At 42.6% G+C, this 27435-nt stretch overlaps 1 protein-coding gene across 1 annotated transcript in view; it reads right to left on the reverse strand.

The window, feature by feature from the left end:
* The window catches only part of SH3PXD2B (SH3 and PX domains 2B), a 128271-nt gene extending 111679 nt beyond the window's left edge, over window positions 1–16592 (reverse strand). The window contains exon 1 of the mRNA XM_020992306.1: window positions 16236–16592. Coding sequence (XP_020847965.1) covers window positions 16236–16307 — 72 coding nt within the window. The 5' untranslated portion in view covers window positions 16308–16592. The remainder of the gene's footprint in view (window positions 1–16235) is intronic.
* Window positions 16593–27435: the final 10843 nt, after the last annotated feature.

Here is a 27435-nt window from a genome sequence, read left to right on the forward strand (position 1 = left end):
GAGAGAAGAAAACAGAAGAGGGCCCAGGGCAGAGTCTTGGGATCATCCAAGATAGGAGGTAAGACATAAATGATGAGGAGAAGGACTGGCCAGACAGGTGAGAGGAGGACCAAAAGAGCAGTGTCATAAAAATTTAGAGAAGAGGGAGTCATCAACAGTGTCATGATGCAGAAAAGTCAAGAAAAATGAGGACTGGAAAAAAATGACTATAAAATTTGGCCATCAAGAGACCATTGGTAACTTTGGAAAGAATAAAGTTTGGAAGCCAAAATATGGTGGGTTGAAAAGTGAGATGAGAGGAAGTAGAGGCAATGAGTGTAAACAGCTTTTTTTTTCAGCATTTTGACTGTGAAAGAGAGGAAAGATACAGGATGATAGCTTGAGGAGATGGTAGGATAAAATGAGGTTAAGGTTTTTTTAAATTTTATTTTAAAGGATGGGAGGAATCTGAACATATTTGTAGGCAGCAGGGAAGGAACCAGTAGATGGGAAAAGATTGAAATTAGAGAGTGGAAACGTCTGTGGGAGCAATCCTCCAGACAAAGCAAAAGGGGATGGAACCTACATTTTAGAACATTAGAATGTTAAAGCTAGGAAAACAGCCTTAGAGATCATCTAATCCAATACTACCATTTGACAGAAGAGGAAACTGAGGGCTGAGAGATGAAATGGCATTGATCCTCTGAGTTTCTAGTCTACTACTCTTTGTCCGGCACTGCAAAGACTGTACCAATCTAGGAGTGTTTGGAGGGGGAGGGGAGAAGAGCAAAGAAAACTGGAAAAACACTCAATCCCATTCCCATGAAGCTTTTCTCTACTTCTCCAGCCCACAGTAATCTATCCCTTCTCTCTCCCTTCTCTCTCCCTCTATGATACTTGCTGTCCACGACTAAACTAAATCCAATTCTGTTTTGTCATTGTACTGTTTTGTGTCTTCACCTCCTAACAAGATTATAGATTTCTTGAAGACCTTGCTGAAACCCCTACAGTGTCAAGCTCAAGTTGCTTCAAAAATACCTGTTGACTTCAGTTTCTTTAGGGAGTTCATAGGCCCTCGAGCTGGAAAGGGGAAACAAAGAAGGCAAAATGACTTTTCTAAGGTTACACAATCAGCGAATCATTGAGTTGGGATTCCAGCCTAGGACCTCTGACAACAAAGCCAGTGTACTTTCCACTATACTTGGTATCTCTCAACAATCCCAGTCAACAAATATTTATTAATTACCTACCAAGTACAAGATAATAAGCTATATGCTGGTGATATAAATGTCATGCATTTGTGGTACCTCCTTCTCTTTTCTCTTTTTCTTCTCTAGTCTGGTTTACAGAGTTAGCCTAGAAGGGAGTGTCCTTAGAGGGAGTGTCCATACTGCTACAACTGGTGTGGGAGAGCAATAATTCTACTACTCACAACTACAGCTGCTGAGCATCCGTTGACGTACTTCCCATTTCACAAATCAACAAAGATGATGCCATTAACTCTATTAAATTTTTTTTTACCATTAACTCTCAATCAGAAATATTTACTACATAGAAGGCCAAGCAAGATTAAACATAACATTCCACCCACGAACCTCCTACCAATGCTCACAATGTCCATGGAGGAAAATGGGCACAAATTTACAGAACCATAGCAGGGAGGCCAAGAAGTAAGGAGCACCTATCCAGGGCAATGCACAACTTTGGAGTCTGGGCCTTGATGTCTTTGATCTTCTTTAGGAACAATATGCCCCACAAGATGTGTAGGGTCCCTCCCCATCCTTACTTTGTTAGGGCTACTCCTTTTCTGGGCTGCTTAGGCAATGTTAAGCTTTTTCAGCAAAACAGAACCTTCATCTGGGACTGCAGAGCCTTTCAAGGTCAGCTTCTTGGGCTGAACTCTGAAGGGTTTCCACTTTTCATGCAGTAGATGGCAGTGCCCTTGTACTGGAAAAAGAACGGTAGAAGCTTTCTCTTTCTATGGCCTTTTCAAAGCAGCAGAGCTTTCTCCCCCAATAAGCTTTTCCAAAGAGCTAGTAGATGGCAGTGTAGCCCCTGAAGTCTTACTCTGAGGTTGCTTCTTGGACTTGCCTCTTCTCAGACCCTCTAGATTAGAATGTCTGATCTTGACCAGCTTATTTTCCAAAGCAGAGCCCCTTGTATGAAACAATTCACCTCTTATGGGAAATCCCAAATTTCTGTGAACTAAGCCACAACTAGGCAACATACAATTGTCCCATAGTCTCCAAATAGTTCTAGGTATTATGACTTCATCTCAAATTCCTCATATTGGTCTTATGGAGCTTGGATACCACGTGATACTTTGCCCATCTTTGCCTTGAGAAAGTACTTTTCTTTTGATGGACTGCTTTTTCAGTGTTTCTCAAGCAACTTTCTGGCCCCCTTTCTACCAGTAAAATTGTGCCAGTCAGAAAGGGGGACACCACCTTACACAAAGATAAGCCCTGCTTTCAAGGCATAATAAATTCAGTAACCTTTCTTTCTGATGGTGAGGGCATGAGACAAGACACAAAGAAATACAACACAATGGAGTAGATTAAGGAGAAAATCAAAAAGCTAAAAAACTTTGAAGATGGAGAACTCATGTTGAGGAGGAAGGGGAGCCAGTAACTCTTACTGGGTAAGGTAAAACCTTAGTTGGGCTTTGAAGGGAAGAAGGAACTTCAACAGATAGAGATGAGAGGAGACTGTTCCAGGCAGGGAGGACCGTATTATTAGCAAAGACATAGAACTAGAAGATCAGGAGTCTCAGAATGAAAACAAAGGATGGAAAGTAATCCAGTTTGAGTGGAATATAGAATACACAAAGAGGAATAGCATGAGATAAGGCTGCACTTGGGGCAAACCTGTAGAGGGCCTTGAATGTCACAGTCAAACATTTTATGTGCTATTCAGTAGACAATGTAGGGCCAAGGAAGGTTTTTAAATTAAGGAGTGACATTTTAATTACTGCTATGGAAGTGTCAAAATTCAGACATGAGCTATAGCTAACAGTTTTTCACCTGCAATGATGGTAGAAATAAATTCTCAAGACATATAGAAACTCTTTCAAAATGAACTAATATAGATAGAATAGACCTAGAATGCTAAAAAATTCAGGTCAAGTTATATCAGAGTTTGAGATCAGTTTGCTCTATGCCTAGGAACAGTGCACCATGGTTCTGACAGCTGTCCTACCTTATCCCCTATTCCAAATCCCTTCCAATTTTCTGCTTCACCATTGGGAAATAAGGTGTCTTCTCAGACTGATTCAAAGAACAAGTCTAACATAGAGGAGTCATCATGATAAGGCTGCTGATTCACCCCTTCCCTGGGAAGGGAGGAAGTTATTATCAATTGTTTTAGTTGAAAAGGACTTCTTTTCCAGTTCCTGCTGGACCAAGGTAAAAAAAAAAATCAGACCTGTGTTAACAAAGGACTTAATTAAGCTGGGTAAATGATATCAATAAATATTTAAAACTGAGGTTTTCCCTCAAACGAATTGTAGGTGAGTTGAATGTACAGCTGACTTATAAGCCAAGTCTAAGCAGGAAATAGTCCATAGGTCCTCCTCTCCATCCCTTTACATTTTTAAGTCTCTGACTAGCATTCAAACCGCCCCCCCCCATCGGGCCCCATCTGCCCTTCCAACTTTATCTTTTACTACTCTCTAACACAGCCCCTTCTTCCACTAAGCAGACCAAGTGTGTTCCTATTTACCCTTAAAAAAAAAGCTTTGCTATGACCTTTTTATACTTATCCTTAACCCACCCTATAATCCTTCTTATGCACTAAACAAAGAAAAACATTTCAGCAATGTCACCTGAAGCAGCAGCCATGTCTGATGGCAAATACACTGCTCCCAATCCATAGTCTTTTACCTCTCTACTGAGAGAAGGGAGGTATGTTCCATTGTCAGTGCTCTAGGACCATCTTGTTTACTGCCCATTTACTTTTTCTCAGTGATCCCACCTCCCCACCTCACCCCCACTCCCTTGCACTCATCTAAATCCTCCTCAATTTTTCCCCTCCTCCATGAAGCTTTCCCTGGTGTTCCTATTGATAGCTTCCTTTTCTGAACTACTTCTGCCTTTCATTTTTGCTGCACACTGTAATACTTCCTCAAGGTTATAATGGTCAAAGGGGCCTATCCTTAAAGCTGGAAGGGTCCTTCCAGCTCATCTAGTTCAACTTCCTTGTTTTACATATAAGTAAACTAAGGCCCAAAGTAATTAAGTGAGTTCTCCAAGGTTGTACATCGGGACCTAATTCCAGGCCCTCTAACTCCAAATCCAATGAACCTCAGCAATAAGGGCCCTAATTTTGAGACCTAGCTCTGTTCTGAACTGTGTGATCTTGGCAAGTTACCAAGACACAATGAGGTTGTCTGACTAGCGACTTGTGGATTCTCTTCCAACCCTAAGATCGTCTGCTTCTTAATGATCACCCATGAATAGGCTCTGCATATCCAAGTAGAGGTCCTGTAAACTCTTTGAGAGCAGGGCCTGTGCCTTTGACTTCTCATGAATCTTCCACAGTTACCTACTGAACACTTACTACGTGTCTAGTGTTGGGCTAAATACTGGTTTATGATCTATGAACTCTACCCCAAACCTTCCTAACAATGTTCCATTTCCCCATTACCTTCCTTTTATCCTGGCTGGACACAGACTTTCCCCTTCTCTCCAACCCCACTCCCACCAGAAGGAACCTAGAATCCCCATTCTACTATGACTCAGAGGTCCACTCCCACCTTCTGGATGGCCACTCCTTGCTAAGTTCCCTGCCTTGTAAGGGCAGACATCCTATGCTGAGCCTCAACATCCTGTCCTGAAGCTGATCTGTCACTTTTCTAAATCAGAATTTGAGCTGCTTGAGAGCTAAGTCTGTCTTTACCTTCTATGTGTTTCCCTAACACTTAGAATAGCACTGGTCACAATTATGGCATACAGTAAGCACTTAAATGCTTCATTCATTCATTCATTTCTTCAATTAAGTTAGAGAAACTTCTGTGACTGGCAACTCTGAGACACTGAGATGATAGCAGAGAAGACAGCTTACTTTTAGTTCTTTCCCTCCAGGATACATTTCCCAGAGCCTTCTCCCTTTACCAACCAAAAGAAGGTCCTAAGTCTGAGATTCCGGCCCACTCCAAGTCCCGCCCTTAGGGTTTGCAGCTGGTTGGGGTAATGCAAGGAAAGCAGTTAATTGTGGGGACTAGGGTGGAACATCTAATTTGTGGCAAAACCCTGGCTTGCAGCATGCTGGCCAAGACACAGCCAAGAAGGGATGACTCAGCTGTGCCTGCCCCTCTACCCATCATCCTCTCTGGTCACTGGAAATATTAAAGAGCTCTGATTCCATATAATTAACAGCCTGTGTGACTCCCATGGCTCCCAAGTGATCTATGCCAATGGGCCTGACCCAATTAGTTCCAGGACCAGAATGGGGCTCCTGAACAGCAGGAGAGGGTACCAGAGATGGGTTCCATGGCTCCACTTGCTCAGGTCATTACCCCAGTGGCAGAGAATGCTTAAAATGAGGCAATGGTAGAAATAATAGCGACTGCCACCATTCTCACAAACCTCCAGAAGGTCTATCTATATACTCTTCAGCTCGAGGCTTATCAGATCAATTCCAAAGAGATAGTTCCCAACCAAAGAGCCAAAGAGAAGGGTTAGCTGGCACCTATCCCTGAAGCTACCTAGTTTTAAGCAGCTGGAAGTCCTCTAAGGTTCTAAGATTCCTCAGGATGGGGATGGAGGAGGAGGCAAATTTCAATTATGTGGCTTCAAGAGCCACCTTTTCTGTAGAGCCACAACTGCACTGAAACTCTAAGTCACTTAAACTCCATTCAAGGTGAGAAAACACTAAATACTCTAGAAGTGTCCTCAACTTCAGGACTTCTAATTCCCCTTGGCTGGACACAGCATTTTGACTCAATTCAACCAACCTTTCTGAAGCACTTAGTATGCGCAGAGCCCTGTCACGAGTGCTGAAGAAGCAAAGATAAAGAATAACATACTCCTTACCCTCCAGGAGCTTCCAGTCACATGGGAAAAGGGGAGGGAGAACATAACATATGTAGAACTAAATATAATAGAAGGAAGAATGTGGCAGGTGTAAAAGAGATCCAGGAAAAACAGAATGAGAAATTCGAGGTAGAGATCATTCACTGATAAATGTGGTGGTGGTGGGAGTGGTGGAATATATGGCAGGGTGAGGGAAGGCTTCATGGAAGAGGTTGGGCCTTGAAGGAAGTGAGACTTTAACAGTTGGGGAGAAGGGGACAAGCTGAAATAGAATTCATAAAACAGAATGTCGTTGTTCCATAGAATGAAAGACAAATTAGATCTAAACTGGAGAGCACTGAATGCCAGTGTTGGAAGGTAAAAACTTTATTAGGTATGCAATGGGGAACAGCTAAAGATTTTTGAGTAGAGTGATACAATCCCAGCAATACATTAGAAAGAGCACTTGGGCAGTAGTAGGGGGTGGGGAGTGGGTTGCTCAGAAGACCACTTAGTCAGCTATGGCAACAGTCAGGGTAAAGAGGGCTAAAGGCCTGAACAAGAGCTGATGCAGTGGAATCATCAGATCCGGGAAATACTATGAAGCAGCTGGCAATTGATTGGATATATGGAATGAGAAAAAGGAAAAATCAAAGAATTCTTTTTGTTCTTGTGAGCCATTCCTAATCATTCCTGGGTTAATCAGCAGAGAGACACATGGAAAGCATTTGCCTGGACTCCCCTTTTCTGTATTTTAAATGCATCTCATTATAGCAGAGTCCAGGGAGGCTCACCTGCAAAAGCCCCAGCCACGAGAATTGCATAGAGAGGATCTTGCAGCTCAACTCATGCTTGAATTGGACAGTCACCAGACCAAGTACATAAGGGACAGGACAGTCACCGCTCTGCAAATCACACTGAGGAAGCACAGGTGGTTGAGGACCGAAAGGTGGGAAGCTCCACAATGACTATTAACAAGCTATGACCACTGCCAGGCCTTCTGGCAAATGCCATCCTGACTCTACCACCTCTAATCTGAGAAGGTTTCGTCCGAAAGGCCTTCTTCTACAGGGCCACAGATTTCTATTCAGTGCTCACTGAAGGCAGTCCAGGAAGGGAGTGAAGCTCTAGATAGGCTTCTGCCCATTTAAGGGCCAACGCTACCCTCCATTAATAATAGCAGTGCTCCTTACTGGATGTGTCAAGACAGCAGGCCCAGTCCTGCTTCCACGTGGGCCCTTCCAATATTGCTCCCACTTCACAGTATTTCTTTTAAGAAAGAGGTCCACTGAATATGAAAATCATACTATAGTAAAAATCAGGAAAGAACCTCATCAGGTACCTTTCATAGCTCTAGCTAAGGGTAGAATTCTTAACCAAACAAGAGCCAGAATCAACCACAAAAAGTAAAAATAAAAATTTCTGATGAAATGAAATTGAATGCTTTTGTTTGAAGAAAATCAATGCAACTCAGATATGAAGGGATATGCTCTATTAGGGGAAAAAAATCTTTGCATTAAGTACTCTAATAAAGGTCTGACATCCAAGACACAGAGGGAATTGTTGTTTTTGTTGAGTCATTTCAGTCATGCCTGACTCTCTGTGACCTCATTTGGGGTTTTCTTGATGAAGATACCAGAGAGGTTTGTCATTTCCTTTTCCATCTCACTTTACAATTGAAGAAACTGAGGCAAACAGGGTTAAGTGACTTGCCCAGGGTCACACAGCTAGTAAGTGTCTAAGCTAGGATTTGAACTCAGGTCCTTCTGACTCCAGGGTCAGCACTCTATCCACTATGCCACCTACCTGTCCTATAAGGAACTAATACAAATATAAACAACAAAAGCCATTTTACAAAGGTTAAGTGGTCAAAAGATATGAATAGTTTACAAAAGAAGAATTGCAAATTATTAACAACCACATAAAAGTTTGCCCCAAACAATCAGGAAGAGAAAGGAGAATCAAAACAACTCTGAGTTGGTTTATACCCAGAAAACCGGCAAAGATGAGAAAAGATGGGAACAGTCGAGGTTGGAAGGGCTGTGAAAAAGCAGCTACGCTGACACATTATTGGTGGAGCTGTAAATTGGTCTAACCATTGTGGAAATCAATCTGGAATTATACTAAGAATGAGACTAAAATTTCCATACTTTCAGACTCAGAAACTGCACTGCTAGGCATATAATCCAAGAGGATCAAAGATAGAAAGGTTCCATTTACACAAAAATATTTATAGTGCTACTTAATCTAATAGTAAAGAACTAGAAACAAAGTAGATGTCTACTGCCTGCGATATGACTAAACAATCTGGGAGAAATGAACATAACACAACAGTACTACGATATAAGAGACAACGATTATTTAGACTCCAGAAAAGCAGTACTAGGAAAGCTACATATAATGACCACCACAATGTGAATGGAAAGAACAAGAAAAAATTGAAATTGAATGCTGTGAAACTCTAATGACAAACGCAGACCCTAAGAAGAGCAATGGGGAAACAACTCTCTCCCTTCTTGGTAAAAGTAAAGGAACATGGGTGTGGAAAAGTAAATATAATCTTACATTTGTTTCACTGGTCAGTTTTGCTGAACTGTTTTTTTTTAAATATCTTTTCTACTCTTGTAAGGCTTTTTGGGAAAGGGAAGGGAGCAGGATATATGGGGAAGTGAAAGTCATAGAAAAACAAAAGAGATAACTTTTAAAGGGATCTGGCATGGATAAGAATTGGGTTGATGAGTCATGATATCTGGTATCTGTATAGGACTTGATGGTTTACAAAGAGCTTTATATATATGATCATGACAAGTAGTTTAAAGAACACTAAATCTGGAATTGGGGATTTTAAGTTTGACTCTGTTGCTCATTACCTATAAGATCCTAGGTATGTCTTTTTTTCCTCATCTGTAAAATGAAGGAGTAGGTCCTAGGTGACTTTTAAGGTCTAACTCTAAACTCATAGTTATGATCATCAACTCCATTGGGTAGTTAAGACAGGTAACACTGCCCCATTTTATAGATCATCAAACTGAGGCTTTGAAAGGTTAGGCAATTCTTCCAAAGACACACTGCTAATAAGTAGCAATCAGGATCTGAACTTGGCTTTTCACCAGAAGTCCAGTGTTTTCTCTGCCTCATCACAATTGCCTGCTAGATGACGTTAAATCTACACATAATCCTATCTTACATGAAGACCAATGACTCTACAAATTCATTGTCAGCAAGGGATGTGCCATGAGGTGATTTTCTAATAGTGAGAAGGGATTGCACTGACCCATCCTGAGGTAGCTGATGATACAGTGGCTAGAGCATAGGGCATGGAATCAGGAAGACCTGAGTTCAAATCCAGCCTCAGACACTTACTAGCTATGTGTCCCTGGGCAAGTCACATAACCTCATTTTGCCCAAGTTTTCTCAACTGTAAAGTGAGGATAATAACAGTACCTACCTTACAGGGTTGTTGTGAGGATCAAATGAGATAATTTTCGTAAGGCACTTAGCAGAGGGAGTACCACGTAGTCAGTGATTATTTCTCCCACCACCACCACTCCCTCACTGCCTTTTAAAGAGCTCAGCCACAGAATCTTAACTGCCCTCTTCCTGGCAGCATGGTAACCCATGGCTTGCCTGCCTATCACCCCAGTAACACAAACCAGTTAGTCTTTTGGCTCCAGTTCCAGGAGCTGAAATAATTGTAGAACTGGAAACAACTTCAGAGATCACTCTGTACATAGTAGGTGCTCCAAAAATATTTTGAATGAATGAATGACTTAATCCAAATCCTTCAGTTACAAATGGTGAGACCAAGGTCTGGAGAAGTACATAGCATGTTCAAGGATTCTTCTTTGATATTTGGGAGTGGAGCTTGGACCACAGACCCCAAATATGGCGCTTTCTCCCTTTCAACATGTAGCCTTAAGATTTTTCCCGCTATTTAAAGAGCTCAATATGGAAAGCTTTTGCAGGTCTACTAAAAGAAAAAAAAGTCTTGTTCAATATCAAACTACGAGGAAGTGAGGATTACTGAAATGAAGCCTCTAAATACTCACATCAATAAATCAATAAGCCTTTAGCACTACTAAATTCCAGGTACTGTCCTAAGTACTAGGGCTAAAAAGACAAAAACCGAATCAGTCCTGCCCTCAAGGAGTTTACCTTCTAGAGGGGGAGACAACACATATAGAATACATACAACATGAGTACAAGGCGTATTAGGAAGGGAGAGCACTAGCAACTGTGGGGGTAGGGTGGGAGAGGGGAAGATCAGGAAAGTCTTTACAAAGAAGTTTTTGTCTTCTACCAATCTTAGAACTCTGAAGATGGAAGTCCCTCTGGACTTCCTCTGGGTGTCACACTTGAGGAATCCCCTCGAAACACTCAGACAACAACCGTGATTGGAAACGCTATAGGGAGCTGGATGCAGTGAACCCCAAATCCATTCACCTCACTATGTTTTCTTTTTTTATTTTAAATTCAATTTTTTTTTTTACAATCTATTAAAATCTGCCTCCTCTCCCTCTACCCTCCTCCTATGGAAAAAGAATGAAAAACAAATCCCTGTTACAAACATGTAGAGTCAAGCAAAAAGAAAAATGAAATCCCTCATTGCCCATGCCAAAAAAAAAGTCTCAATATGTTCTATCAGAAGGTTGGCAACATGTTGCATCTTGAGTTCCCTGGAATCACAGTTGTTCATTGCTTTGATCAGATCCTAAGTCTTTCAAAGGTGTGTGTTTTTACAATATCATTGTTACTATATAAATTATTCTTCTAGTTCTGCTTACTTCATTCTGCAACAGTTTCTTCTCAGGTTTCTCTGAAACCATCCCTTACACTTACTCTGCGTGTATTTTTTTTTCTTTTGCTTTTTGGTGAGGCAGTCGGGGTTAAATGACTCGCTCCAGCGTCACACAGTTCTGCACACATTTTTAAAGCTAAACAGTTATTGGTTGTTTTTTGTTTTCCACAGGTACAAGTCAGTCTTAGTCAAGAACAGGGCTCTCTCAGAGAGAAATACTTGGGTGCAGAAAGCATGCATGAGCCATCTTGAATTTGTAAGAGGGAACAGAACCCTTTTGTCTCCTAAGATCCTCTCTTCTCCAAGTGTTTGAGTTACCTTCTGGCAGATCCAGAAGAGGCCTATGATTCCTGGATTAAATTTGCTAACTTGTAACCTAAGACATTCTTACTCATTGTAACCAGCCCATTCTACCCAGAGATCTCTGGGGTTGAATTCACTGATCCTAGAGTCTTCATTCATAAACACCCAGAACACCAGAGTCAGAAGAACTCCAAGAGATTAATTAAGCAGCTATAATTTAATGAATTTAATTTAACTTGTAGTCAAATGACCTGGGTTCAAAGTGTGGTAGTAGAGAGTGATAGACTTGTAGCTTTGAAAACCTGAATTCTAAGGCTGCCTCAGATACGTATTGTGTGATCCTGGACAAGTCACTTAATGCTTCTCAACCTCAACCTTCCTTATCTGTAAAATGGGGATAATAATAGCACCTATATTACAGGGTGATTTGGAGAAGGAAATGGCAAACCACTCCAGTATCTTTGCCAATAAAACCCCAAATGAAGTCACAAAGAGTTGGACAGGACCAAAACGGCTGAACGACAACAATAACAACAACAACAAATTTTACAGGGCAGTTATCAGCATCAAATGAGATAATAGGCATGAAACCCCTGCAAACTTTTTTTTTTAGGCAATTGGGGTTAAGTGACTTGCCCAGGGTCACATAGCTAGTATGTGTCAAGTGTTTGGTCTGAGGCCACATTTGAACTCAGGGCTTCCTGACTTCAGGGCTGGTGCTCTATCCATTGTGCCACCTAGCTGCCCCCCCCTGCAAACTTTAAAGCTAGCCACTTTTAAATTCTAGCTCTGACATTTACTATCTTTGTGATCTTGTGAAAATGACTTTATTTCTCTGGGTCTCAGTTTCCTTATCTGTAAAATGAGGAGGTTGGATTAGATGACATGTAAGGTCTCTTCAAGTTCTAAATCTATGATCCTATGAATCTAGTTCCTCTCTTCCTCTTATTTTAAAGATGAGGAAATGGAAGCACAGACATATTTCCAATTTCGGGGGACCTGTAACACTCTGAGCAGGAATTCTTTTACCACTGTTGTTGTTCGGTTGTTGTTTTTTTTCCAGGCAAGTCCAACTCTTTGTGACCCCTTTTGGGGTTTTCTTGGCAAAGATACTAGAGTAGTTGGCTATTTCCTTCTCCTGCTCATTTTACAGTTGAGGAAACTGAGGCAGAGTTAAGTGACTTAACCTGGGTCATACAGTCCACAAGTGTGAGGTCATATTTAAACTCAGGTCTTCCTGACTTCCAGCTCAGCTCTCTATCCACTGTACCACCTAACTGCCTCTCCTCTGCCATTATCCCACCCCTATACACACATACACCTAAGTGGTATATACTTGTAATTGGTATTGGTATAGATGATTTGTGACCTAGGTGATTCATTGTAATTTCATGGGCATCAATAATTTCCAGATAAGGAAATTCCCTCTACCAATAAAGATTAGCACCTTCTCTGCAAGTTATATAGTATTAGATTTATCTAGGACGTTGGGCAGTTAAGTGTCCATCTACTATGCCATCAGTGCCATATATTTAATACTTTTTAAATTATCTTTAGACAGAAGTGTCAAATACTGGCCCCCAACACTCCTGAGTTTGGCCTGAATCACATCAGACCACATTGGGAAATATTCAACAAAATAAATAAAAAAAAATAAGACATAGATAATGTTAATCTGGTTTTCTTAATCAATATGCATCTGAAGGGATCCTTATGTACAGTTTAGTGATCCCTCTTTCTATTGAGTTTGAAAGCAATGCCTTAATAAATCCATGATGTGGGTCCTCCCTCCATTAGTGCAGATGGCAACTCATACCCACATATTCTTTGTGAACCAGGGGAAAGCCTCCAGCAAATTGGGCAGATCTTTTATGGAGACTTCACGAAAGAGCAGAGACAAGAATCACACTTCTTGAAGAAATGACTTAAAAGTACTATTGTGGGGGAGCATTTTTTAAAATTCCAAGATATCACATGAGGATATTGGAATCACACCAGGGTACTGGGAGACAACAAAGAAAGAAAACAACATTGAACAAGTAACCTGAGACTAGTCCAGACTCTTGTGCTGGTAGCCAATGGGCACTGTAGGGGAGGCCCCACCCCACCTGGTACCAAACCCAACCTCAGGAATGTAACATGCCAAATAATTCAGTGCCTTTGGCTGTCTACGGTGTTTCCTGCTCTAGGTTAGGTTTTTTTCCCCTCATGTTCAGAGAACCATCACAGGGCATCATTTTCCTGTCTCTTGGGCACAGGATTCAACTGAAGCCCAATTCTCTTATTTTTCCCACTTTTCTAAAACCAAGAGGTGTGAATAGGACTTTTTAGCCCAGTGGAGTACAATGGAAAGCTCAATGGCTTTGGAAATAGAGAACGTGGGTTCAAATCCCACTTCTGAAACTACCTGTATGACCTGTATGACACTAACTGTATGTCCAGTCTCTTTATTTGGAAAATGAGTAGGTTGGACCAGACAGTCCCTGAGGTACCTTTCAGGTCTAAAGCTAGGATCCTAAAAACATAAGAGGTACTAAGCCAGAACAGAGAAAGGCAAGTTCCAAATGAAATACATGTCCAAGATAGCTCCTGTGTGCATTAAATCTGTTTGCCTTGGGGGTTAGCAATACCCTAAAAGGCAAATCCAAAAAAGAGACGGAAATCTTTCCCAAGTGCTTGATAACAGATAGACTGACTTAGGAAAAAGATCCTATGTAATTGATCAAGCATCCTCCAAGACGCTGGGGGAACTTGGCCAAGCACTAAACCCAGAAATCTTTTAGCTTCTAGGTAGAGGATGATGTCATAAAGGAGCAGAGTTTCTAGGCCGGTTTCTAAAAGACTTAGCTGAAGCTGGGAACCAAGGCTGATTGTTTTACAGATTGATGGGGAGGAAAGGCAAAGAAAGGAACAATGGAAGTGTGGCGATTTTACCCAGTTCAGACCAGGGGAAAAAAACAACAACAGGGAAAAGAATTGTAGTGGTCAGGTTGATCCGAATACCCACAAAGTCCAAAGAAGCAATTACAAGGCCAGAGGTCAGTCCACACATCCACACCAGGAGTGGCTATTATTTGATTTTTTTAAAAGAGACAATTCACTTTGAAGCTGGAATTATAGGGCTAAAATCTATTTAAAGATGCCACAGGTCCAGGAAGTAGATACTCACTACCCTTTGAGGGCAGAGATTGCTGAGGTTTTTGACAGCAGTATTCACAAGGCTTTAGTAATAAGCCTAGCTCATAGTAGGCTCTTAAATAAATGTTCCCTGAATTGAATTGAATTAGCTAAGGACCAAATTACTTCTGTAGCCAATAATAGCACAGTACAATCTTTATTCCAAAAAGCTCAATGCACATTCACCTACCTTTTCCTCTCAGAATCTTACACAAATTTAAAAGCACTCTCGTTAAAAACATAGGTATCATATACATGTAGGCAAAAAATTTATACATTCACTCAGAAAACATAGCTAAATTTATTCAGCCAACGCCCTTCTTCTCTAGTCTATAGCCCATTGTTTCTACTTCTTTGTCAGTCTCTCTCTCTCTCTCTCTCTCTCTCTCTCTCTCTCTCTCTCTCTCTCTCTCTCTCTCTCTCTCTCTCTCCCACTCTCCCCCCCAACTTAATGCAATGTGTGTTATCCTCTTTTTAAAATTCCTAGATAGTATCTATTCCATTGCTACTATGTTTCATGCTGATGCCAGACCATTGTCCTTCACGGTGATGATGGAACCTGTAGATTGATGATAGAACCTGTAGCCCCTTCCACTCCATCTGTCCCTGTTCAAATCAAGTAGAGTCCACCTATAAGGCTTCCAATCTCAGGCTATTCCTAATCCTGTCTCAAATATATCCAAGAGGTTCTTGCTACTGAATACTGGGATGATAGATGATTGATAGACAGATAGACATGTTTATATACACACATACATACATATACATACACACACACACATACACATAGATACATATACACATATATATGGCGGGGTAGTATTTGAAGATCTTTAGAGTTTCCACATTCAGACCCAGGAGGACACCGCCCACCTTCCCCTAATCTCCAAACTTTATATGCTCCTTTACCAACCACACTGTGCAACCTTCACATTGCAACAACATAGGGCAAAGGAAAGAGCATCCAGTTGAGAGCCTAAGGACCAGGACTCTGGTTCTAGTTCTGTCACTGCCTCGTTGTGGGACCTTGATCAAGTCACTTCCTTTCTCTAGATCTCGGTTTCCTCCTCTCTAAAACACTATGACTAAACCAGACAATCTGACTGGTCCCTCCCAGCTCTTAGCATTCTACGAATCTATGTTTCCAAGGATCAGCCTCATTTTATAGATGCGGAAATTAGTTGCTGGACAGGTTTCTACTTTAAACAAAATCAAAAGTGGTGAATCTGTCTTTTCTTTTTGGGAAAGCCAGTATCTCACTGCCGGCCAGCTCCTTCATAACAGTGGGTTGAGTCCTCCAAAACCCTAAGGAACCAAACTTTCTGTAGACAGGGGAAACTTGCTGTCCTGAGAGTCCCTAGACAATAAAGACCTATGAAAGCTAACTCGCATCTGCTCTGGACAACAGCCTTATGTATACTCTCCCTCGGCAGACAGAGCGATATCAGGGGCGGCCCCCGCCCCTTTTTCTTCCCTTTCTTTCTTTAAAATAATGACAATGATGTTAAAAAACAGTGCCAGTCCGAGCCCAAGCCAAACTTCTTGTGTAACGTTCAGCACACGAGCAGCAAAACAAAAGGCCACTCACCGCCGGAGAGGCAGAGAGATAACGAGGGACGCAAACCGAGGGCAGAGGGCAGGCGAAGTTTTAAATCCCTGAAGGAAAAGCCTTTGGTATTTTCTACAGCCCCCCCTACAGCAGCAGCTCCGGGAACAGCCGGCCAGCCCGACGTGTGCACCGTTTTTTCTTACATCTCGGCTGGGCTGGCTCCCTCACCACTGGAGAGGGCTGACCAGCCACCCGTGAGAGGTGGAAGAAAAGGGAGCAATCACATTGGATCCAGGGGTGGCCAGTCCAGCTGCCAGAGGCGCGGGAGGGGAGAGAAGGGAAGGGAAGACAAGGGAGGGCAGGGGGCTCCCCGGGAAAGGACAACGTCGCTCGCTCGCTCGCCCGCCCGCTCACTCACATAATGCTTGTTGGGCACTCGCCGCTTCTGCACGTCCAGGACTTTCACCTCCACGATACTCCGCCGGGGCATGGCTCCCTCGGTCCGGACCGGCCCCCGGGACAAAGCACCGATTGCCCCCGGTCCACCTCCTCGGGCGGCCGTGCACGGGCGGGAGCGGGAGCTGGAGCTGAAGCTGGAGCTGGAGCTGGGCACGGCGCGCGGGGAAGAGCTCAGCTCGGCGCACTGACCACATGCGAGGCTCCGCCGGGCCCAGGGAAACTGGAAGGAGCCCAGGAGGCGACGCGAGTGGCTCTCAGGCTGCCGCTAGCCAGGAGAGAAGGAGCAGCAGCGGCAGCCAGTGGCCGCGGGCCCCAGCCCCCCGCCCCCGCCGCCCCCGCGCTAGCTCTGCCCTCCCCTGCGCTGCCCAGCCCAGCCGAGCCCTCCCCGCCACCACAGTCCTCTCCGGCTCCAGCGCGCTCTCCCCTCCTCTCCCTCCTCCTCTCCCTCTCCCTCTCCCTGTCCCGAGGCTGCTGATGGAGGACGGCTCCAGCCCTCCCTCGCTAGCCGATTAGCCTATCCCACCCCGGCGAGGCTGTAAGTTACGAGCTCAGAGCCAGCCCAGCTCTTAAAGGGGCCGGCTAGGCGCCTGCTGCTGCAAGACCCAGAGGAAGAAGTGGAGTCCCAGGCTCTGCAGCCGCCCCGCCCCCTCCCATCACGACCTGGCTTGGACTGACTCCTCGCTCACTGGATCTCTTCTTTTACACCTCAGCACCACTGGCCCCCCTCAGTCCGCACTGTCCCGCCTCTTTCCCAGAACAAGAGTCTCGGCCACCTGGGCTCCACTATTATGGTGGGGCTAGGCCGGGGGTAGAAGCTCGCTTCTCCCTCAAGGCAAGAGGAGAGCCATCCCCCTAAGCCCCCCCCAAGATGTGCACCCCGCACCTACACACTCCCTTGGTCCCCACGCACTATCCTCGTTGCATGTGCCACCCCTCGAGGGTGAAGCAGTTAAATGGCTCCCAGATTAACTGGACTTGAAAAAGGCGGGGGAGGGGGGAGTGTAGGGGGGCAAGTGGAGAAACTCAGGTCTGTTAGGCAAAGTCTTCTGGAGTAAACTTTGGGGGGGCTGTTTTAAATAGAGCCTCCTGGCTCTGAGGTTAGGGTTCCCAGACACCTCTTAGTCCAAGAATCCTTGGAAATGGAAAGGCCTTCTTGAGGGTCAAATCTGGATGACAGAGTTGTTTGGGTGAGTTTGGTCCCGGGACCCATTGTACCTTTCCCTCAGGCCTCTCTCTGTGCTCACAACTCTTACTGGGGGCCTGTTGTCCCTGGGAAAAGAAAGCTCTACTAGCCTGCCCTTTCCCCCTCCCCCACTTTCCACAGTTGGTGGTAAAAAAGATTTCATATTCTAAATTGAAAATGACTACCACACAGAGGGCAATGGCGAGGCAAGTAATGGGTATGAGCAGGCTGCAGTGTATAATCAATAAGGAACTTCAAAGGAGAACTGGAGTAAGATGTCATCAGGGAAATGTGTAATGGGAAGAGATGGGTGAGTTGGATAGTGAGGGGTGACAGATGAACAGCCAGTGTGCTCCACTGGTACCCTCCTGATATCAGGAGAAAGTGAGGAAAGTCTTTAGTATGTTGGGGAAATTCTTTGTGGCAGACACAGGGGAGGACATGGACAAGAGATGGCACAGGATGGCCATGTGTTCTGGTTTGCATCCTTGATAGAAATGAGATCATAAGTCCATTAGGATATTTGAATATCCACACTTGCCTTTACTTTATTCTAACACTCTGGGGTTCAGCTCTGGCATTTCAAAGGCACTGGCATTTCCGATAACTATTGTTGTTATTTGTCCTTCGTTCTCAAAGAGGACCATGACATCAGGAAGATGATGCCATGACTTGCAAAAGAATTGGATTTAAGTGAGGAAGGGCTGTGCAAGGTCACCAGCCTTACTTTCTCCTCCAGTGCCACCTGGGTCCAGTGGCCAGATACAGATCAGGATGACTGGGATGGCTCCCTCTGATAACTAAGTGCTCTAGGACTCAGTTTCTCCACCTCTAAAATGTAATGATTGGACTAAATGATCTCTAAAATTCCTTCCAGTTTTAAACTCCTGAAGAACTAACTCTCTGATCTCTAATCCTTAGAAATTGAGGGGCTGCTGCTAGATTAATCTGTTATGTCTTTTAGGTAATAAAATATATTCACATTTTCTGAATACAATCCTGTGAGTGAAAGAATTGTTCAAAAGATTCACCTTAAATACATGGTAGGTTGGAGGAAAATATATTTGGGCAAGGGGACCTTTTAGAACTCCTCAAATCTCTATGAAGTTGCCCACCTATGCAGCCATTGAGTATGGACCAGGGCTCTTTTGGGTCCTTGAAATTGCCCAGTATGCTAAACATTCTGCTTTTTCGGCAAAGTTCACCGTTTTTACTTGTATTCTTCCTAGCACCAGCCAAGCCCTTGCTAAAGAGGCAGGGCTTTCTTTGTCTATCAGAGGTGGGGAACCTTTGGCCTTGAGGCCATATGTGACCTTCTAGGTCCTCAAGTACAGCCCTTTGACTGAATCCAAATTTCACAGAACAGTAAAATTTGGATTCAGTCAAAGGGCTGAATGTAAGGTCCTAAAGGGCCACATGTGGCCTTGAGGCCAAAGGTCCCCCATGTCTGGTAGATATTAATCCCCCAAAAGGCTGCAAGCTTCAGGAAAATTGGTCTTTTAAAATGTCGCCTAGTATTGTGCACAATGCTGTTCACACAGTAAGTCCTTACTAGATACTGGCTGAGTTATAGTGAATTCCTCTTACGGGAAACCTTTGCTCATTCCTTTAGTTATTTGAGTTCTTGCCCTTAGATGATCATATGTGAATGTTCTAGATCCCTGTAAAATGTGAGGTCCATAAGAGCAAGGCCATTTAGGCTCCTGGCACCTAGCCTAGTACCTGTAGTACCTTACACATTTTTAGAGGAGAGGGGTGGTCTTGATATGTGATTTCATTGGCAGATGCAACTCCTGGCAAGAAAGCTCCTGCTGCCCATGCATGTGGACAACTGCTCTGCAACTTATTTTAGATCAAAGGGCTCTTAACAGGGAGTCCATGGAAAGGTATCAGGTAGTTAGTGAACTTGAACAGGAAAAAAGTTACATCTTTTTTCATTATAACTGACTCCCTTTGTAATCCTATGTAATTTATTTTATGCATTAAAAAACTTGATTCTGCAAAGGGGGTGGTCTATAGGCCTCACCAGACTTCCCAACTAGTACATGACACACCGAAAAGTTAAGAACCTCTGTTTTAGAGTGGTGGCTAGTGCACCAACAAGTTAAATGACTTGTCCAGGATCACATACAGTTTCAGAGATGAATCTTGAACCCAGATCACCCTGATGTGAGGGTAACTCTCTATCCACTACAACATATTGTCTCTGGGTGAAAGAAGCAGTTATTGCTTAAGGACTTAAGACTTGTTAAGGACTGAAGTTGCAAATAAAAAGGCAAAGCAGTTCCTGATCTCAGGGAGCTCACATTTTAATAAAGGGAGATGACATATAGAGGAGGTTTCAAATGCAAGTCAAATGGAAAGGCTCAGTAATCATTAGGCAAGCAGATGGCAATGCATCCTCTTTTAAAGTTTGAATCGAATTGAATTGGGGGTCAGCCAAACTTTTAGTTCCCAACCTTTAGCAGAAGATGCTGAAATATATGCATCCTCAAGAATCATGGGATCTAAAGCTGGAAAGAACCTTAGAACAGTTCATTCCCCTTATATTACAGGTGAGGAAATAATGGCCCCAGAGATGTGAGTGTTGACTTTAAGGCAATGCATACAGGAAGAAAGCTGGATTTTGAACCCACATCTTCTGCAGTGCTCAGGTCACTGTGTCATACTTTGTCTTCCCAATATACTTGTATTTTCTCCTGTATCAGAATGTTAGCTTTGGTATAGAAGAAATAGAGCTGAATGGAGATCTAAGTTCTGATTCCAACCCATCACTAACCAGCTGTGTGATCTTCACTTTGGTTAAATGGCAACAGTAGATGAGATGATATCTGAGGTAGCTTAGTGGTATAACAGAATGCTCATCCTGGAGGCAGGAAGACCTGTATCCACATTTAGCCTCAGATACTAGCCGTGTGACCCCCAGGTAAGTCACTTTAAAAAAAACCAAACAAACAAACAAAAGAAACCTCCATCTGCCTCAGTTTCCTCAACTGTAAAATGGGGATCATAATAGTACCTACCTTCTGGGACTGTTTCGAACATCTAGATGCTTAATAAATGCTTATTTTCTTCTTTCTAGCTTGGAAGTTCTGTGGTTCGATATATATATTTAGAATACTCATTGTCTAACTGCTTATTGGCATCACCCTTACGTTAATAATGTTTGTACCTCCTCTAGCTGTTCTTGAACATTTTTCTTTAATAAATTTATTCAGTAAAAATTTTAATTCATTATATCCCATTATATAATTACTTTATCCATTCCATCTAATTTCTTCTTCTTGGGCCAGTTGCTCATTGCTGGCATCCTGGTGGTCATGCCTTGTCTGACTCTTAGTCACACCCTTAGTTCTTGTCCTCACTTCTGGGGATCACAATGTCTTAGGGACTGCAATCAGTCATATCCTCTCAGATTCTCTCTTTAATTCTCTTCTTCTGTCTTTCTTTCTTTCTTCCTTTCTTCTTTCTTTCTTTCTTTCTCTCTTCCTTTCTTCCTTCTTTTCTTCCTTTTCTTTCCTTCTTTCTTTCTTTCTTTCTTTCTTTCTTTCTTTCTTTCTTTTCTTTCTTTCTTTCTTTCTTTCTTTTCTTTCTTTCTTTCTATCTTCCTTCCTTCCTTCCTTTCCTTCCTTCCTTTCCTTCCTTCCTTCTTTCCTATTTAGAGGCAGAAGACAGGGAAGGGAAACAATTATGACTGGGCTTTTCATTTTTTGCTTGACTTCTTGACCCTTTGACCCTCTGACTTTCTTCCAGTAATGCATTTCCAGTGGAAAACCTAACTGTTTTTGAGTCTAGAATCTAACCCTAACAGAATTGAAACTCTTTTCCTTTCCTTAATCTTCACATGGACAAGAAAGCATCCACCTGTAAATTCTAAGGATGACTCCCAACCTAACTATAGAAGTCTGTAGCTTTTATTGGTTTCATGCTCCAAATATTTCTCTTCCTTATATCCATGGTTACTTCATTACTTCAGAAGACAATCTGATGAGGTAAATAAAGCAGGTATTATTATTCCTATCTTATTGATAAAGAAAAGCAGATACAGAGAAATTGAATATTTTACCCAAGATGTTAACCAAAGTTTTGCCCTACCCGTAACTAATATAAGCACTGCTCCAAATCTGAATTCTGATTCCTAGCCCTAAGCATACGTTTAAGGGAAAGAGGCCTACGTTTGATCCTAATCTTAAATCTCAGATTAGAAAAGAGTTGAATTGAAATCCTAACCTTTCTTTCAACCCACTAGTAAACTGAATCTAAACCCTCATGCTAACCATAAGTCTAAATTTAACCCTAAATCCCCATTCAAATCATAACCCAGATCTACCCTAACTATAACCCTTACTTTAAAACACAGGTTTGATCCAGTCATTCACTTGGTCAAGAAGCTCTAATAGCTCCCTATTGCTTTGAGAATAAATTACAAATTCTTCTGCTTGTCATATAGAGTCATGTACAATGTAGCTTCAACCTACCTTTCCCAATTTATTTCACATTATTTCTTCTCTTTATTTCAGCCAAACTTGAGTATTTACTATTCTTCAGAAATGTCTTCTTATCACCATTGTGTAGTGCAGTACCTAAGTCTTCTTGGTTTCTCTTAATTATAGTTGTTGATTATTTCTTATTTTTCCTCTATATAGCTTGTTTGTACATTTTTTTTTGCATGTTATCTCTTTATTAGATTGTGAGCTCCTTGGGAGCAGGTGCTATCTTTTACTTTTCTTTTTATTTTCAGCATTTAGCTGGTATATAGTTGGTGCTTAATAAATGTTTATTGACTGACATCTGGTGGACACTTAATAGGGCAGCTAGGTAGTGTAGTGGACAGAGTGCCAGGCCCTGCCTCAGGAAGACTTGAGTTCAGTCTGATCTCAGACACTTACTAGCTATGTGACTCTGGGCAAGTCACTTACCCTTGTTTGCCTCAGTTTCCTCATTTGTAAAATGAGCTAGAGAAATGGTAAACCACTCCAGTATCTTTGCCAAGAAAACCCCAAAAGGGGTCATGAAGAGTTGGACATGACTGAAAAATGACTGAACAACGACAAAAGACACTTAATACATACTTACTGAATGATGGTTGAATCAATCTCTAAATGTAATCTGCCATAATGGCTCCCTAACCCTAAAGTGTTTCCTAATTCTGCCTGCGGTCTAGGCCATAGGAACCCTTCCCCTCTCCACACCCTTTCATTGGTCTAAAGAGTAGGGGAGTAGGAGGAGAGAAGGTAAGAAAAAACACCACTTCGGCTCATTTTACTTTGCTAAACTCCTGTTTCAAAAGTAAATTTTGCAACATAGGTATTTGTACACTAAAAACATCCCCCAGAGTGCAATACTAAAGCAGCTTGATTACAGAATCCCATTTGCTGGATATGCAGATTTCATGTGGTGATGGGGAATGTGGTTTCATGGAGCTGAGATCATCCTGACTTAACCTCTGTGAAATTTTGGATTTTGCTGTTTCTGTCTGACCTCCAAGCTTTCTTTCCCTCAAAGTCCCAACAGCTGGGACATAGCTCTGTGGTCCTGCCCTAGGAAATAAGGGCCTATTCCCTTTTGCCTTCTACCTTTTCAGATCTTCTGTGATGTAGAGCCAGACTTCCAGCCAATACAAACAGGCATGAGGTAGCAGAGGATGGACTAGGTGCTCTCCTTTTTCCTAAGAGACTGCACTCTGAGTGGTTGGCATCAACATATGCTCATAATTAGGTTGGACAACCACAGCAAATGCTGAGGAAGCACCAGGCAGAAGTCTGAGAGGAAGCTCAGTAGGGTTAAGCAGAGTTGCCCCGTCCCCATCCAGCAGACCAGACAGATTCCCATGACCCCACCAGGGGTGGGAGACCAGGGGCCTCGAGGCTACATGTGACCCTCTAGATCCTCAAGTGCAGCCCTTTGACTGAATCCAAACTTCACAGAATTTGTAAAGTGGCCTCGAGGCTGAAGGTTTCCCCATTCCTGCCCTAAGGCATTGAGTACAGATTCTGGGTGCTGATCCCAGAGGAATGAAGGAAAACAGTCACAGTAAAGAACTTCAGGAGCTAGCAGAACTGAGCCTTCCTTCTAACCACACCTCACCTAAAGTGGCAGATTTAGAACTGGAAAGGACTTGAACTTTCAGTACAACACTCCCATTTTACAGACGCAGAAACTGAATTTACATATACAGGTGTAACAAGACACTTATATAAACTTTCTGAAGTAGTTCAAAGGGAAAAGCCAAAGTATACCAGAATCAACTTTGTTGTTGAGTCCTTTCAGTCATGTATAACTCTCTGTGACCCCATTTGGGGTTTTCTTGGTAAAGTTACTGGAGTGATTTTTCCATTTCCTTCTCTAGCTCATTTTTACAGATAAGGACACGGAGGCAAACAGGATAATGTGACTTGCCCAGGGTCACACAGCTGGTAAATATCTGACACTGGATTCAAACTCCAGGGCCGGTGCAGTATTCAACATGTCACCTAACTGTCCTAAGAACCACTTAGCAAATCTATAGTCATATGAAAAAATGCTCTAAATCACTACTGATTAGAAAAATGCAAATTAAAACAACTCTGAGATACCACCTCACACCTATCAGATTGGATAATATGACAAAAAAAAAGGAAAACAATGGATGTTAGAGGGGATTTTAAGAGAACTAAACATTGTTGGTGGAGTTGTGAACTGATCTAACTATTCTGGAGAGCCATTTGGAACTATGCCCAAAGGGCTATAAAACCAAGGGTATCCTTTGATCCAGCAATACCACTGCAAGGTCAATATCCCAAAGACATCTAAAAAAGGGCAGGGGGGGGAAGGACCTATTTGTACAAAAATATTTATAACAGCTCTTTTTGAGGTGGCTGAGAAATGAAAATTGAGGGGATGTTCATCAGTTGGGGAATGGCTGAACAAGCTGTGGTATATGATTGTGATGGAATATTATTGTGCTGTAAGAAATGACAAGTAGGATGATTTCAGAAAAACCTGGAAAGACCCTCATGAACTGATGCAAGGGAACAGAACCAGGAGAATGCTGTACATAGTAACAGCAATATTGTGTGATGAAAAACTGGGAATGACTTAGCTCTTCTCAGCAATGCAATGATCCAAGACAATCCCAAAGGACTGATGATGAAGCATGCTATCTGCCTCCAGAGAAAGAGCTGATATTGAATGAATACAGACTGAAACATGCTATTTTTCACTTTTTTTCTTTCATTCAAGTCTCCTTGTACAAAATGACTAATATGGAAATGTGTTACATGATTGCATATGTATAACCTATATCTGATTGTTTACTGTCTCAGGGAGGGGGGAGGGGAGGGAAAGAAGGAAGGATAGAATTTGGAATGCAAAGCATAAAAAAATGTTAAAAATTTGTTTTAATATGTTATTGGGGAAAAATTAAAATACATGAAATTAAAAAAAGAATCACTTAGCAAAGTACAAACTTAATACATTCTTGCTTGAGAAATGAACAGCATTAGAATTGCTGCTGCTGTTTGTCCTTTGTTCCCGAAGAGGACCACAACCTCGGGGAAGTGATGCCATGATGTGCAAGTGACTTGGATTTAAGTGAGGGAGGGCCGTGCTAGGTCACCAGCCTCACTTTCTCCTTGGGAGCCATCTAGGTCCAGTGGCCAGATATGGATTAGGATAACTGGAGGTGGCCCAGGATGCAGTGAGGGACGTTGGCCTTTTCATGCTAAGGTCTTTAACAGGTCTCAGTTCGACTGAGTCAGCCCCAATTCAGTGGTTAATGTTTAATATAAACAAACAAACAAACAAATTAATAAATGAATGAATGAATGAATGGGGGCAGCTGGGTGGTGCAGTGGATAAAGCACCGACCCAGGAGTCAGAAGGACCTGAGTTCAAATCTGACCTCAGACACGATACTAGCTGTGTGACCCTGGGCAAGTTACTTAATGCTGCTTGCCTCACTGCCCTGCCCCCCAAAAAGCAAACGATGGCCTCTTAAAAAAAATAGATCTTGGAGGAGAAGACACTCAGGGTTTCTGGCCAAAACCGAAACACTTGTTATTTACATTCATTCAGAGCCAATCAGGGCCCAAAATGACCAAGTATGGCTCAGTCTGGGACCAGAGTGATTTAAGGCTGGTCTTTAAGAGAAAACAAAACAAAACCAAAAAAAGTTTTAGAGTACAAACGAAAAGCAAGCCTGGGAAATTCCCTTGATGTTTACTAGATCCAGACCATAGGTGCACCTTTTCTACCCTTTCTTCCCCCAGCCTTTCCCCTCAAAATGGCAAATAAATATAGGTTATTCCTATAATCACCAACACAATTTTCCTTTTTTAAATCTCATTTGGATCATTTGTAATTGAACAGGATCTAGACATTTAAAAAATCATAGGACTTCAGATTTACACCTTAGATTTTATCCAGTCCAACCCCCTGATTGTACAGATGTATAAAATGGAACCTAGAAAGGTTAATGATATATCCAAAGTTCCACAAGTAGGCAGCAACAGAGCCTGCATTCACACCCAGCTTGTCTGGCTCCATATTCTTTCCATTCTACAATGCAGAAATACCACTCTCCGAATACGATAAGTATCCTAGGTGTAGAGAGCTGTCTTGGGATATTCCTTTATATTTACCCACAGATCTCACAATCAAACAAGTATTCATCAAGAGCCCATTTTGTGCTGATCCCAGTGTTAATATCCCTACCAAAGTTCCTTCCCAGGGAAGGGAGACCAAAGAAACTTATTGTATTGAATCAATTAATCAACAGGTATTTATTGAACATTGATTATATGCAAGACACTGGGCTAGAACAGTCAGGGACACAAAGACGAATGCCACACAGTTCTGCCCTCCAGGAACTCAGAATCTAATTATGATAGCAATAGGAGCAGGATATGATAAGTAACTAATTAACATTACATTTAGTTTCATTTTAGTAAGAACATTGACAAGCTGGAGCCCAGGGAAGCCCGGCTGGTGAGGGAACTGCAGACTGTATGCCAAGGGAGAATTGGTTGAAAGAACAGGAGATGGTTAGCCTGGAGAGGAGGAATAGGGTGAAGAGGACAGGGACAGGATAGGTGGGCACCAAGTATTTGAAGGGTTTGCATGTGGAAGAGGAAGTGGACTTAGCTCTGACTGGTCCCAGAGCAGTGTGAGGAAGCTGCAGAGAGCTATATCTTGATGTAAAGAAAAAAAGCAATGAATGTTTTAAAAAAGTGTAATAGCCAGCCTTTATATGGTACTTTAGGGTACTATAAGGACACATTCTTTCATTTGATCTTGACAACAATCTCATAAGGTAGCTGCTAGTATTATCCCCACTTTACAGATGAGGAAACAGTCTGAGAGTTTAAGCAACTTGTACAAGGCAGGGGGAGAGAATAAGCATTTATTAAGTATCTGCTATGTGCTGGGCACTGTGAAGAGTGTTTTACAAATGTCTTATTTGAGCTTTACAAACTTTCGAGGCAGGTGCTATAATTGCCCCCATTTTATAGTTGAGGAAACTGAGGCAGAGAGACAGAAATTAAGTGACTTGCCCAGGATCAGATGGCTAGTAAGTGAATGAGGTTAGATTAGAACTCAAGTCTTCCTGACGACAGACCCAGTGCTCTACCCACTGGGCCACCTAGCTGCCTATTGCCTGGCTTTGGAGGTGGGGTGAGAGTGGGTCTCTGTTACCAGAGTCATTCAAGCAGATACTGGATGACTGCTTGTTCAGTGTTGCCCAGATGTTGCTGGCTTCTGAGGCATCTTCCAATCCTCAGATTCTGTGATTCCATGAACGCAGACAAGTGCTACAGGAATTGGGTAAACTGAAAAAACATTATAGATTGAGATAGTTCTGCAGTGTTCCAAAAAGGAGTGGGATTTGAGCTTTGAGAACTTGGAGGAGGGGTAGATTCTGATAGCTGGAGAGAAGGGGAAAGAGGAGGGAAGAGAAGAACAGCAGAACCCTGACTTCCAATTTTGACGCCTGGGA

This window comes from Phascolarctos cinereus, unplaced genomic scaffold (assembly GCF_003287225.1).
Source record: "Phascolarctos cinereus isolate Bilbo 61053 unplaced genomic scaffold, phaCin_HiC Scaffold_2;HRSCAF=192, whole genome shotgun sequence".
NCBI classification, from domain to species: Eukaryota; Metazoa; Chordata; class Mammalia; order Diprotodontia; family Phascolarctidae; genus Phascolarctos; species Phascolarctos cinereus.